General features: G+C 38.8%; 1 protein-coding gene across 4 annotated transcripts; it reads left to right on the top strand.

The window, feature by feature from the left end:
- Positions 1-6,732: 6,732 nt before the first annotated feature.
- Positions 6,733-9,366, top strand: LOC134213184 (thiamin pyrophosphokinase 1-like). Of its 4 annotated transcripts, none has more exons than XM_062691906.1 (4): positions 6,733-6,912; positions 7,830-7,957; positions 8,035-8,198; positions 8,303-9,366. In XM_062691906.1, exons 1-4 carry the CDS (start codon positions 6,908-6,910, stop codon positions 8,771-8,773), a joined length of 768 nt encoding a protein of 255 aa, XP_062547890.1. In that variant the 5' UTR covers positions 6,733-6,907; the 3' UTR covers positions 8,774-9,366. The 4 variants fall into 4 exon arrangements, with proteins under 4 accessions (XP_062547890.1, XP_062547881.1, XP_062547872.1 ...); XM_062691897.1 differs by having other exon boundaries at positions 7,822-7,957; XM_062691888.1 differs by having other exon boundaries at positions 7,788-7,957.
- Positions 9,367-14,707: the final 5,341 nt, after the last annotated feature.

Genomic DNA, 14,707 nt, shown 5'->3' with positions numbered 1-14,707 from the left:
TCGCATAAAAAACAATTCCTGTAAAAATGACCGCGTAAAAAACGACTTCAGTGTACATTGGGTATGAAGCGTTGACTCTTCCTTGATCGAATGGTCCAAGAAAATTGAAATTCCATCGAGAAACGGCGAAGCTATTAACGATCAAAGTCTATCATATTTTCGTGACGTTTTTTCAGTTTTTTGCAATCGTAAAGTGTACCCCAATATAGAAAAGACAGACGTAGTTCTACGTCAAAACTACGCGAAATGCACTGGTGGTTTATTAATACTGAATAAACCGATTGGATTTCCGTAGAAACCAATTTAAGAAACTTAATATATTAGCTATACTAAATGGCATGATAAAAGGAGTAAATCACAAAGCATAACTATAAACTATTGTAAGGATGAGCAACATGTCATCTACGAAGCCCTCAGAGTCACTGAAACAAACTCCTGAGGGAGGCAGCGTGAATTGTTTGTACTCCAGTTTTACAACGATTACGTCCGATTACGAATCATTTTCTGACTATGGATTTGGTGGAACAACGACGAAAATATTGAGTTGGTAAACTATATGAAACGGTATACAGAGACTTTCGGGAATTTATGAAAGAAACTATATACAACAATAAAATAACGATTCCGTGTAACTGATATTACGAGAACTAAAACTATTTTAAAAGAAGATACAGACGAGCAGACCCAGACATGCCTTATATGCTCGGATAGGTGTCTGAGATCAGAGTGAGTTGTGAGACTTCCGCAAATTCTACTGTTCTCAACTTCTTGATAATTTATTATTTTATTTCTTCAAAATTAGATTTACTTTTCTGGTCAACAGATTGCAGCCAAGGTCAGCCTCAAATGATTAAATATGCAGATTAAATGATTAAAAGGAATTTATCCGATCCAATCTTCAGTGAGCACGATCTGGAACTCTGGCAAGCGAATCATCATAGGGAGTGTCTGCTACCGTATTCTCTTACACACCTAGCGAACAGATAGAACATTCGCCATCAGATTTTAGCAATGATGGATTATGGAGTGCTGACAGACATTACAAGTTCCATTCAAATATTGGAAATGAACACTAATTATTGGCGCTTGACATATTCGCATTTGAGACCCTAAAAATGAAATGGTTTAGATTTTCGACAAAAATAATCTTCAGAAGCTTCAGGACTCAAAGACAAACTCAGCTGACTGTCGGATAATCCTCAGGAACCAGGCCAAAGCCAGTATAACCGATCAAAAGGGAGAGATTGTTTTCCAGACGAAATAATTTACGTTGTGTTTAAAAACTGATTCCATGAACTGATTGTTTTCCGTTGTTGTAATTTACATAACATTTGGCTTGTCGCCGTAGCAACATATGAAGTAGTACCAGTTACTAAGCGCCGTACTTGAATCAAGGTGATAACATAATGTGGTTGTTCAATTTTCTACTCTAGTACTTCATGAGCACTACAAAAGTGGGCACTTGTATGGGACATGAACGTCTTAATTAGTCTTTGTTCCCACCTTATCGGCCGCGACGATTTGAAATCGTCGCAAAACAAATTGACGCCAAAATCGTCGCCAGCAGAAATGGCCATAAGATCTGTCAAATCAACTGTGAACAAAATTTTATATACTCAATAATCACATTATTTCCCAAAATTGAGCCCTGTTTTTAATGCAGATTGACATTATTTTCTAATAAAACTAACATAATTTTAGAATAAAGATGTTGGCGACGATTTTGATAATGCCTAAAAAATTGTCGGCGCGTTTTGTTACCAAGGAAACAGACAATATAAGTATTTTCGAATGGTTTTTTGCCATAACATATAAGGTTATTTTTTTACGTGTAAAAATTTTCGCATGGCAGCTGCTGCTTGAAGAAAAACGGTATGAAGTCTTCGTTCTTCGATGTCGTCATGACGATTTGGTTACACGACGAAAGCTAACGTCGTGCGCGTCATTGACGATGTGTAGAGCAGCAATGAAGACACTGCAACTCGTCGCTACTGTGGTATTTCGTGCTATGACGATGACTATTGTCAGCCCTGATACCCGATATCATAATAAGTTTTGTTTTTGTTTTAAGTGATATCATGAAATGTTATCATTTTGTTATTTTTACCCATACTACATTTAGTTCTATTTTTTATGTGATTACTATTAATTCGATCACAGGATCACCAAAATTTGATATTAAAAAGAAAAGTATCAAAATATCAAAATGAATTTTCAGTTTGTTTTAATTCTCCGCTCGGGTAACCACTTCCTTCTGTGGGGTTTGATTCCACGAAACCAGTACGCTAGACAGGTGCTTTCCCTACTAAGCTACGAAGGACCTCCATCGTCCTCCGCAGCTCAGAAGTCTACTGATGAGATCAAATTTCCAACACCAAGCACATAACCGACCTCTCACAATCTATTTTTAAAACCAACTTTTTCACACGCATTTTTTGTGCAATGCCAACCGAGTAGGATGAGTATTTCGTTATGTCTGGTATCCACACACAGCATCATCACCAATTGCGCTAAATGAAGTAGGATTGTGTGATCGTGCCAGTTTGGTCATCAGATCCCATCCCGACCACATAAGCGAGAAAAGATATCGTCACTCAAGTTCAGTACATAATCAAAGTTAATTGCCTATATTTCGGGAGTTAGCCACCCGGAGTGGAAATTAATTGCAATGTTTGAAACTTAATTGCTATGTCGATTTGTGCAACTGCACAACATGTGAAAGATTTAGTTTGAAAAATGTATTAGACACAAACCAGTATGCTAGACAGGTGCTTTCCAGGTGATTATGTATAAATACCTTCTTAGCCGTGCGGTAAGACGCGCGGCTACAAAACAAGACTATGCTGAGGGTGGCTGGGTTCATTCCCCGGTGCCGGTCTAGGCAATTTTCGAATTGGAAATTGTCTCGACTTCCCTGGGCATAAAAGTATCATCGTGCTAGCCTCATGATATACGAATGCAAAAATGGTAACCTGGCTTAGAAACCTCGCGGCTAATAACTGTGGAAGTGATTAAGCTGCGAGGCGGCTCTGTCCCAGTGTGGGGATGTAATGCCAATAAGAAGAAGAAGACATAATCGTAAAATATGCTCGATTTTTTGTAGGCGGCATGTGATATGTATATTAGACAACCGGAATGCTGCAACCGACACTTGCACTTTCAGTCAAGTTGGTTTGGTAGGTACCTATACTACCGCTAACCGCAAGTCGAGTACATCTGTATATGGGCCTCCATTAGGGTGGCTCAAATTAGTATGGGAAATTTTTTTTTCATTTTTTTGATGGGCCGCCCTCTCATTTAGTTCTATTTGATGTCTCTGGACAAAATTTCAGCCAAATCGGCCAACGTTTGGGCGGTGCTAAACTCGTTGGAAGTTTATATGCAAAAATGTATGCAGAAACATCTAAAAACAGTGATTTGCAGTTGGACAGCACAACTTACGATGAGGAAATATGATACTCATTCAGTCTTGAAGAATTTAATACAGAATGTTATGCAGAAAACCGCGAGAAGATTAGAGTTTGCCCGGCTAAGTTATTACCATTTCTCTGAAGTGGGATTTGAACAAATTTCGTTTCATTTACCTTTGAAACGAAATAAATTCACCCCTGCAACACCCCAGTAAAATGCTAATATCTTTGCCTAATAAACTCTAACTTTCTCACGGTTTTCAGCATAACATTTTGTATTTGATTCTACAAGAACTTAATGGGTCGTATGAATAAAAAGTAGCAAAACTCAGCGCTTGTAGTATCTACTCAAAAATAAAGTCCACAGAGAAAACTACATGTTTGGTATGAATAAAAATATTTTCGAACTTATGGCATATGCTACATTCGAACTTAGCCTTTACTACAGTTTACTACCATTTACTACACGGAGAAACGTCAAAACAAAACTAGACCCCTTGATGACGATGATGATTTCATCATTTTTTGCGGCTAATCAACAAAAGACATGTCTGTTTTGTTTGTTTTCCCTAAATTGGACTTCTATTTTCAAGAACAAAGCCGATGCGCATCGATTCTGATGAATAATCTGCATTTGAAACATGAGTAGCAACGTCTTGAGCAGACTACACGAAATCAGTAGTAAACTCTTGTTTTATTCATACCGAATCAGTTGTTTGTAGTATGTTCGAAATGTGTAGTGTAGTAAAGTCTCTTTTATTCATACGAACATGTTCCACAAGTGACGTTTACTACTGAAAATGTAGTAAAGTTGAACTTACTACTTTTTATTCATACGACCCAATGAGTATCATTGTTCTTGATCTTAAATTGTGCCGTCCAACTTCAAATCACTGTTTTGAATGTTTCTGCATACATTTTTGCATATAAACTTCCAACGAATTTAGCACTGCCCAAACGTTGACAGATTTGCCTGATATTTTGTCCAGAGCATCAAAGCAACAAATAGAACCGACAAAAAGGGCGGCCCATCAAAAAAATAGAAAAAGTGTTTTTTGAGCCACCCTAGCCTCCATACATAGATGTGCTCGACTTACGGTTAGCGGCAGTATACCGCTTCAAAAAAGCGCATGCGCGATTCGGTGAAGAGCGCCCGACTGGAACAAAATAGACAAGGGGCGACGATCAAATACATTTTCTGCTCTCTCAAAGCGTTTCAAAAAATAATACCAAAAATTAATATGCAAAATACTTTAGGCATAACAGGTATTTCAATACCAAACGAATAATTATTTGTGATGCGTTTGGTATTGTAATAGCCGAGTATGTTATGCCTGAAGTATTGTACATATTATTTTTTGGTATTTTACCTCTTATGCAAGGCTTGTTCATAACAGTACAATAGCATAACGTACGTTCTGAACTCCAGGACGTTTTGGATGACAACACAGGCCTGTACTAGCTTGTAAAAGTGATGAGTGAAATCTTATCGGCTTAATGGACCTTTTGGGATGTTCAGCGATGCACGAATACATTGTTCAGGAATGGTTGATCGATCGATCGCTTGTGGGAAGATCCATAAAGTACGTCACGCAAAATTTGGCTATTTTCAACCCCCCCTCCCCCCTTCGTCACACTTTTTGTATTAAACCTCTAAAATTTTTGTATGAGTCGTCACGCTGCTCGGAACCCCCCCTCCCCCCTAGGAGCGTGACGTACTTTGTGGATGGCCCCTGTTCTGAACTCCAGGAGGTTTTGGAGCCCCGGAATAATTTGCGTTTATTCAAAACTCGATCAATTTATGTCTTATGATCACATATATATTTTTGGACACATATCTCAAGTTGGGACATTTTATTTCTAAGACACATTTCCTGATACATTTGAGGATATGTACTCCAGAACAGTTTGATGGGGCTTGGACATTCGAAAAAAAAAAATTCAAGTCTCGTCAGTTATCATCAGGCAGGATCCAGTGAGAAATAAACAAATTTTTGCGTAAAATCCTCGCCCTAAAAAAATTCGTTCCATAGTACGAATAATCGAAAGGTTTATTTTATTAAATAAAATAAAATAGAAAAGGTTTTTTTTTATTTTAAAAAATTAGATAAAAAATATTTTGCGTAATCGGAAAGAATTATTAGCGAATGTGTTAACGTGCCATTAGAATTTGTTTTTGCGTTTTATGCCCCATGCCGCTGCACTGACAATAAACTGAACTTGTCACAGCACCTTCCTTCACTGATGGGCCAAACACAATTGGTACGTTTGCGTGCGTTTTGACAGTTTTCCCATGGGAAAACTGTCAAAACGTACGCAAACGTACCAATTGTGTTTGGCCCATGACTGTTCGAGTCCCCATGGCCGTACACCCAGCCAAAAACACTTAGGAGGTTCATTAAAACCACTTATGATTTGGCGCCACAAAGATTATATGTGAAAACCATAAGTGTAATTTATGATTCAGAAGGAGAAATGCATTTTCGGCTACTTACAACTATCATAACTAGACTTATAAATATCATGAGAAAGAACTTTTGATATTATAAGAGCGGTTGATAATTCATCATAGCCATACTTATGAAATCAATAATAAAAAGAAGATAAAAATTAAAAGTATTTGTAATGAAATTTTATTATCAAAATCATGTCATGATTCTTTTTATATTATATTAAAGATATTTAAATTACTGTAACAAAATGTTATAGTATCAATATTTTAATTAATAATTATTTGCGAGCGTCTTAGGGGAAAATGTTACACGGTTTTAAAACCGTGTTTCAATATTTTTTTTTTCAAATGTCAACCTTAAAAAATGTCATACAAAATTATTAGAATTAACATTCTAATAAACATATTTGTCAAACAATTAGAGGATTCGAAATGTCTGTATGATCAAAAATGGAATCTTCAAGATATATCATCGTAGTAAATTGATGGCATTTTTTACAGACTCCTATGAATCATTGGCCTGAAAAAAGAAATCAAAATCATTAGAAACGAAAATTAAATCAATTTTCTGAAATGTGTTTAGAGTAATACAATAATAAACACAACCAAAAAGAGTAAAAAAGCATTCAAAACATCTTAATCGACCAAAGTTTAAACTATATAGCAAATAACGCTATTCACTTATCCGTCACCGTCATGGTAAAATAAATATTTTTCCTCAGTATCAATTCTAATGCCAATCATAAGTGATAGTTATGGAATTCAAAAACTATTTTTATGGACAGCATAAGTCTTCAATGAAACCGAAAAAATACTCATTCATAAGTTGTAACTTATGAAAATCCTAAGTTTTTTTTCCTGCGTGTAAACTTGATTTCCAAGGTGCTGTGCATAAAATTGGCGAACATTGAATAATATTACTTTCGGAGACCTAGAATTTTACATTGATTACATAGTGGATGGGTTTGATAGTGCAACTGCTACTGTGACATATCTATTAAAGCACGTGTTCTACAGTTGATGTTGATAATGCTCTTCAACAGTGATGACGTAAGTAATATATTGTAAATAATCAAATAGATAGTGGCGAACGTGGTTATCGTAAAGGACGAACATTGTATTCGCAATAACTAAACAGGGTGGCGCAAAAATTAAATACTTTACATTGAGCGCATTCTTGTTGAACAAACCGTTTTGTACTTTCCACTTCCCTTAAATTTCACCACTTAATTGAAACTTTACAAATCTGAAATGTTACAACAAAGTGGTGAAATTAAATGGAACAGTACTAACTCGTCTTTGGACATGTACAAATATTCCACCGAAAAGCTCCTAAAATTTTTGTTTTTACTTAGATTGCACCCCTAATGTTATATAGTGACATAGCCGTTCCTGTGGTTGGCCAATATAAAAACCATCAAACATTAATTTTGTTTTAAATTGATATAAGGTACTAACACCATACACAATTTTTTTGTACACAATTGATATAAAGTATTAACAAATCGGGACCGATTTGCAATTTGGGCGTAATTTATATTGTAAACAAACATTGTTTTATGGATTCCGTCGAACGCAAGCATTCTTCTCCAAAACATAGGTGCCTTGGTTTTCGCAGGGAATGCTTTTCTCAGTAGGAATTCGCCTTCCAATATTTGTTTACGAAATCATGTACGCCCAAATCGCAAATCATTTTTCTTTTGGCATACTCTATTGTCATATGACTACATTCCGTGTAGTGCGCAGTATTTACCTATAGCCTATATGGTGTTTTGTGATATCGCTCTAATAATTTATTTATGGAAACTAAACAAAGTCGGCGAGAAATGGTTTCCCTGACGGTTTTACCTTTTAAGATAGAATAACCTCTTGGATTTTTAAACAAAATTTAACTGAAATGATAAAATGAAGTTCTCTTGCCTAAGGCAAATGGTTTTTATCCGAAGCTGTTCGTTTCAGCTATCCAGCCCAGTAGTCACGTGGTCTCCCGCAGACCTGATCGAAGCCCGTAATTGTGGAAACGAATTGGCCGTCGTGTTACTGAATCGACCGATACTTTTCAACAAGGATTACTTTAGGACGATTTGGAACAATGGTAGGTCGGAAAATGTGCGATCGATACCAATCACGCAAAGCAGAATGAATTATTCTAATTGAACGACACTCTTTCAGCCAGCGTAAGGGTCACGGTTGACGGAGGAACGAACCGTTGGGTGGATTTTGTCAAAGAACAAATCGCACCTGATGACCAGTTAAAGCCACCAGACCTAGTGACGGGAGATTTTGATTCATGCACTGATGAATCGATGGCATATGTGACGAGGTTGAACTGTAGGGTAAGTGAAAAATGTCAGAACCGAACGGCTCGGCCATTCATAAAAGCAATGCGGCCAAATTTGCTGACACCATTATAAGGGAAGTGTTCTTTTCTTTCCTACAGATCATCAAAACTCCAGATCAAAATGCAACTGACTTTACCAAATCTTTGATGGCACTCCAGAGCACCGGATATGCGGACAAAATAAGTCGAGTGCTGGTACTGTGCGAAAGTTCCGGTCGCTTGGATCAGATAATGGCCAACATCAACACGCTATTTCTGGCTCAGAAAATCCTGCCCCACAAAGCTGTATTTTTGCGATCTAGCAATTCGCTGAGTTGGCTGCTTCCAACGGGAAATCATTTGATAAACATTCCCTCGCGATTGGTACATGAACGCATCTGGTGCTCACTGATACCGATTGGGCATCGGGTCATCGGTAGCACTAGCGGACTGCGGTGGAATCTTGACAACCGGGTCTTGGAATTTGGTAACCTAGTGAGCACGTCGAATGCCTATGCAGAGCAGGAAATTAAAATCATTAATGACAATTCCTTGCTTTGGTGTATGGGGACGTCGCCGAAAGATATGTGATAGATGGTGCTTAATGTGGAACAAAGTTCAATTTTATTGTAAATCGAATAGTATTTGCCTAACAGTTATGAGGTTTCAGTCTATGAGCAATATCACTTGAGTAACTAGTTTTCAAAGATCACAAATCACTATATGACGTACTCTTATATTACAAGCGATATAAGCTCAAAGTCTGAATACCTCATTGGAATCTTGCGTTAGAATCTACAACTTCACTGTAGACGGTGTTGTTTGGAATTTAAATTGTGGCAGTAGGTACTTCTCTCTGTTGTTAAGATGTTTCCATTATTTATGAAATATTTGAATAGTATAGGAGAAATATATTATTGAATAGCAAATTTTTGTATAATTATTGTACACATGTTATGCGAATATACAGAATATTACAGAAAGAAATATTTGGAAAATGATAAGGCACATGACCCTTTTGACTCAACATCGATTTTCATTGAGTATTGACGACTGTTATGACGGCAAATATGAGAACCAGTTAGGAGAAAAGAAACGAGAAACTGTACGGTCCAGCGTCCAGGAACGAATAAAACTGAAAACAAGCGTCAATGAAAAATGAGATTGTCAAATCATAAAACTGTCACATTGCTCTACTCTTCTTCTTCTTCTTATAGGCATCACATCCCCACACTGGGACAGAGCCGCCTCGCAGCTTAGTGTTCATTAAGCACTTCCACAATTATTAACTGCGAGGTTTCTAAGCCAAGTTAACATTTTTGCATTTGTATATCATGAGGCTAACACGATGATACTTTTATGCCCAGGGAAGTCGAGACAATTTCCAATCCGAAAATTGTCTAGACCGGCACCGGGAATCGACAATCCCCATGACACCTCGCAATATTGAACAGCACGCACGGAAGTCTGTTGTCGGTGGGACTTAGTTTAAAAATTGGAGGGTAACCACTTCCCTCGGTGGGGCTTGATCCGACGAAACCAGTACGCTAGACAGCTACTGGTGCTACAAAGGGCCTCCTAGTAACTTTAATTTCAATGTGTGTTTCAACTCACGCTTTTCCCAATAAACAATGTTATGTTTATTCGAAACAGTCGGTTAAATTATGCCTAAATTATGTCTAGCATTGTGTAGTCTATGGAAAAGTTTTTTAGGCAATTTAACGGCATTTTTTTTTACAATTTAACGCAATGAGCAATAATTACAATTTAACTTTTGATAAATCCCACGTTAGATGCCTTTCGCCATACAAATTTCTGGCGGTAGCTCATGCGGGCTATTTGCGCAAATACGTTAGCGCCTGGATGCTGGCAGCGGCGGGTAGGAAACCAGCCACTGCTATTTTATTACCAGACTAAGGCCGGAGTGGCCTGTGCAATACACAAAAGTCTTCTCCATTCAGCTCGGTTCATGGCTGCACGTCGCTGCACAGTCGCCAACCACGCAGTCTGCGGAGGGTAAGAAAATCGTCCTCCACCTGATAGATCCACCTTGCCCGCTGTGCACCTCGCCTTCTTTCCGTCGGATCGTTGACGAGAACCATTTTCACCGAATTGTAATTCTGGCTACGACAGTAATTCAGGCTACGTGCCCCGCCCACCGCAGTCCCGATTTTCGCTATGTGAAGGATGGATGGTTCTCCTAGCAGCTCATACAACTCGTGGTTCATTCGCCTCCTCCACGTACCGTCCGCCATCTGGACCCCACCATATATGGTATGCAGCACTTTCCTTTCGAAAACTCCCAGTGCACGTTGGTCATCCACGAGCATCGTTCTAAGTCTCGTGTCCGTAGACAACAACCGGTCTAATAAGCGTTTTGTAGATAGTCAGTTTGGTATGGCGGCGAACTCTATTCAATCGGAGCGTTTTTTCGGAGTCCAAAGTACGTACGATTTCCTGCCATGATGCGTCTTCGAATTTCTCTGCTGGTATCGTTATCGGAAGTCACCAGTGAGCCCAAGTACACGAATTCTTCAACCACCTCGATTTCGTCACCACCAATACAAACTCGTGGTGGGTGGCTTACGTTGTCCTCTCTTGAGCCTCTTTCTATCATGTACTTCGTCTTTGACGTGTTGATGACTAGTCCAATCCGTTTAGCTTCGCTTTTCAGTCTGATTTAGGCTTCCTCCATCTTCTTAAAGTTACGGGACATAATTATGTCATCGGGGAAACCAAATAAATCGCTATTCCTACCTTCTACCAATTACCTACAAAGTTGAATTTCATTTCAAGTCCAGTCGTTCTTGCAAACCACCGACCAAAGTCTAATGGCGATTCCGAAGGTCATTCGATCCACTCCAATGTAGGGTTCTTCTTGATGCTACTACGTCTAATCCACTAATGCGTGAAATCATAACAGAGAAGTCTTGATTTTTTTGGCGGTGACACACTAGATCTAGTTTTCTTTTATTTGCGTAGGTTTATTTATTCTTTTAGAATATCATTAAAATTTCTAGAAAAAGAATTTTAAGAAATGTTCTGGTCTTTTTAATAATCCTTACTTCCTACTTATTGGAACATGCAGATTATAAAGATTTAAGAAATTTATAAATCAAACATTTATTAAATCCACTACGCAAACAAAAAATTAATTTAAAAAAAAATAATTTTCGTTTATTTGGGAGGCTCATTTGCCGTTAAGCATCACGGAGGCAAAATCATATTTTAAATATGTACAATTGGGGAACTGAAAGACTCGCGATTTGGTTACACCCGATTCTGTTTTTACACGGATTTTTTTTACACGGCCGTGCAAAAAAAAATCCCATACAAAATTTTTGCAAAGTTGCTCCAACTTTTTTTACACGGATTTTCAAATTTTGAACTGAAAACTTTTTTTACACGGAACGCATCCCCCGTGTAAAAAAAGAATCGGGTGTATTACCAGACTAATCAAAGCAACGGTGGATGGTGTGCAAAACTTGTGAGAAATACTCTGGCGAATCTGGCGTTCGAATCGCGCCGGGGACTAAGACAAGGTGATGGACTTTCGTGCCTATTGTTCAACATTGCGCTATAAGGTGTCATGCGGAGAGCCGGGGTACGATTTTCAACAGATCCAGTCAATTTACTTGTTTCGCGGATGACATGGACATTGTCGGCCAAACATTTGCAAAGATGGCAGAACTGTACACCCGCCTGATTCGTGAATCAACAAAAGTTTGACTGGTAGTGAATGCATCGAAGAGGAAGTACGTGCTTGTGGGCGGAACCGACGGCGACTGGGCCCGCCTGGGAAGCAGTGTTACGATAGACGAGAATACCTTCGAGCTGGTCGAGGAATTCGACTACCTTGGATCCTTGCTAACGGCTGATCATGAAATACGAAGGCGCATCATCTGTGGAAGTCGGGCCTACTACGGGCTCCAAAATAAACTGCGGACAAAAAAGATTCGCTACGGCACCAAATGTGTTACGTACAAGACGCTGATAAGACCGGTAATCCTCTACGACATGAAACATGGATAATGCTCGAGGAGCACTTGCAAGCACTCGGAGTATTCGAGAGACGGTTGCTTAGGACCATCTTTGGTGACGTGCAAGAAGACGGTGTGTGGCGGCGAATAATGGACCACGAGCTCGCCCAGCTCTACGGCGAACCCAGTATCCAGAAGGTAGCTTTGTTGCAAGAATGCCGGACAGCAACCCTGCAAAGATTGTGTTCGCTTCCGATCCGGCAGGTACGAGACGGCGCGTGGAGCACAGCGAGCAAGCTGGGCAGACCAGGTGCAAAACGACTTGGCGAGCGTCCGACTTCGAGTCGAGTCAAGTACGAGACACTGAAGACGACTTCACTGTTGAGGTCGAAATACGTATCTGTCTGTACAATAAAGTAGTGGAATTAAATGGAATTGTACAAACTCGTCTTATGACAAGTAAAAAAATTCCACTAAAAGCTTAAAATAATTTTCGTACATTCATCTACCCAAATCCCCATTTTTCCATTTCTGCCACCAGCTGATCAAGGTTTCATGACAAGGGTCTGTTCAAATATTACGTAACGCGAAAAACGTCGTTTTTGAGAACCCCCCACCCCCTCGTAACAATCTGTAACAATTTTCAGAACTACCCCCACCCCTATGCGTAACGCGTAACAAATAGATTTTTGAAAAAAAAAAAGATTTTTGGTAGGATTTAAAACACGTTACAATAAATTATTATATGCATTGTATATTTTATTCTACTTTAAAGAAAATAGACATTTTTTAACATTTTTATTATTTTTTCTCTATGCAATTTATTTGTTACGTAACAATATTTCGATGGACACCCACCCCCCATATTTTGTGTAAAAAATCGTAACAAAAATCAAACAACCCCCCAGCCCCTATTGCGTTACGTAATATTTGAACAGACCCTCAAACTGATGTGAAAAATTCATCGAAAGTGATTTTTATATCGTAAATATCACCTTCCATAGCGCCTACCTTATCCAAAGAGTCCGCTTTCTCATTTCTTGCGATCGAGCAATGAGAAGGGATCCAGGTCAATTGATTTTTAAAACATCCCAGTTTTTAAGGGCGGGCGCTGGGAGTCCACGGCACGATTCTGAATATCACCATTTATTTACCCCTCTAGTCCATCCGTTTCCGAACATACAACAAGACCGAAAAGAACGAACCAACAAAAGTCTATGCGTGCTTGCCCGTACGTCGCTCGGCAGCCGGATCGAGCGGAGGGAAACGATACATGCGGTCAGGGCCGGATTTAGCGGGGGGCGGGGGGAGGGGCGTGTCCCCGGGCCCCCACAAATCTTATGTACCAAAACCAATCTTTTTGTACATTTTAGGGCCCCCACAAGCTGTCGGCCCCGGAGCTCCCTTCCGGCTAAATCCGACCCTGCATGCGGTAGTTGGATTACCATTGAAAATCGATAAATTTTTTTGAAAACTTTTTTAAACAAAAAATACAGCACCCATTTCGTCGCTTCTTTTTGCTACCATGCTCAGCTGGAAAAATTATAAAAAGCAGAAACAAATCAAATTTGATTTCAATTAATTCATTGCTTGGTTTTTCGTGGGATGAACATAGGAGCTATGAGATAAAGTTCAGATGATGATGATACTACCATCTATTATAGCAAGGCACCTGCCGATAGCACTGGCCATATCTGACAAACGATTTGATCATGATTATTCTATTGTTTGTATTTCATCAAACTCCTGTATGAAGGGCCAAAAAATGGGTGGAGTGGTTCCATAAGCAGAAACACTTATGCGAATCCACGGGATGAATAGAGAATCTCCTTCCAGAAGAAAGTTAGTACATACAATGACATAATATAGCCCTCGTTTCCCAGATTGACCCAAATGATGGGCAGAAGAGCCCGCCCTTTATCCACGAAATGTTAACAATAGGAAGTTGGCAATCCCACTCTTCCTATCCAAATCGCTTCAATCGGGTGCCGTGATGGTATTTTTGTATATAATCATAATTCATGTAATGGAATTCTCTCACCAAATTTCAATTCAATTGCCCTGGATGGGGGAGATCCTTTCTTCAACACCAGTTTGATTCGAAATGCATTGTCTTCAGAGTTGAAAAGGTTAATCGTCCGTCGAGAAATATCCAAATTAAAACCAGGGAATATGTTTCGTTTTGATTGAAGATGAAGATTGAAAAATATAATTCTCAATTCCTGAGAAGATGAGAAATGAAGAATGAAGGCATCAAACATTCATGAGTGTTTTTGCTTAAATTCAATATGTCAATATGAGATTTTTCTCCTCAGCAATTTAAAATATTGTTAATGCGAAGAATGCAAATGATGTACAGATATAGTGAGAATAATGTGACCAGCAGACGTCCTGCGAAACGCGGGACGCCTATCTGGATTGCATCACTGACTTGAAAATGAATCCCTCAAAAGTGCATTTCGCATAGATTTTGCCCAAAAAAAAATATAAAAATATTTGTAAAGCTGTATAAATTGGAATAAATTTGTAAAACGAAGTTGAAAAA

This window comes from Armigeres subalbatus, chromosome 1 (genome assembly GCF_024139115.2).
Source record: "Armigeres subalbatus isolate Guangzhou_Male chromosome 1, GZ_Asu_2, whole genome shotgun sequence".
Lineage (NCBI taxonomy): Eukaryota > Metazoa > Arthropoda > Insecta > Diptera > Culicidae > Armigeres > Armigeres subalbatus.
This window is presented reverse-complemented; position numbering and strand designations above follow the sequence as displayed.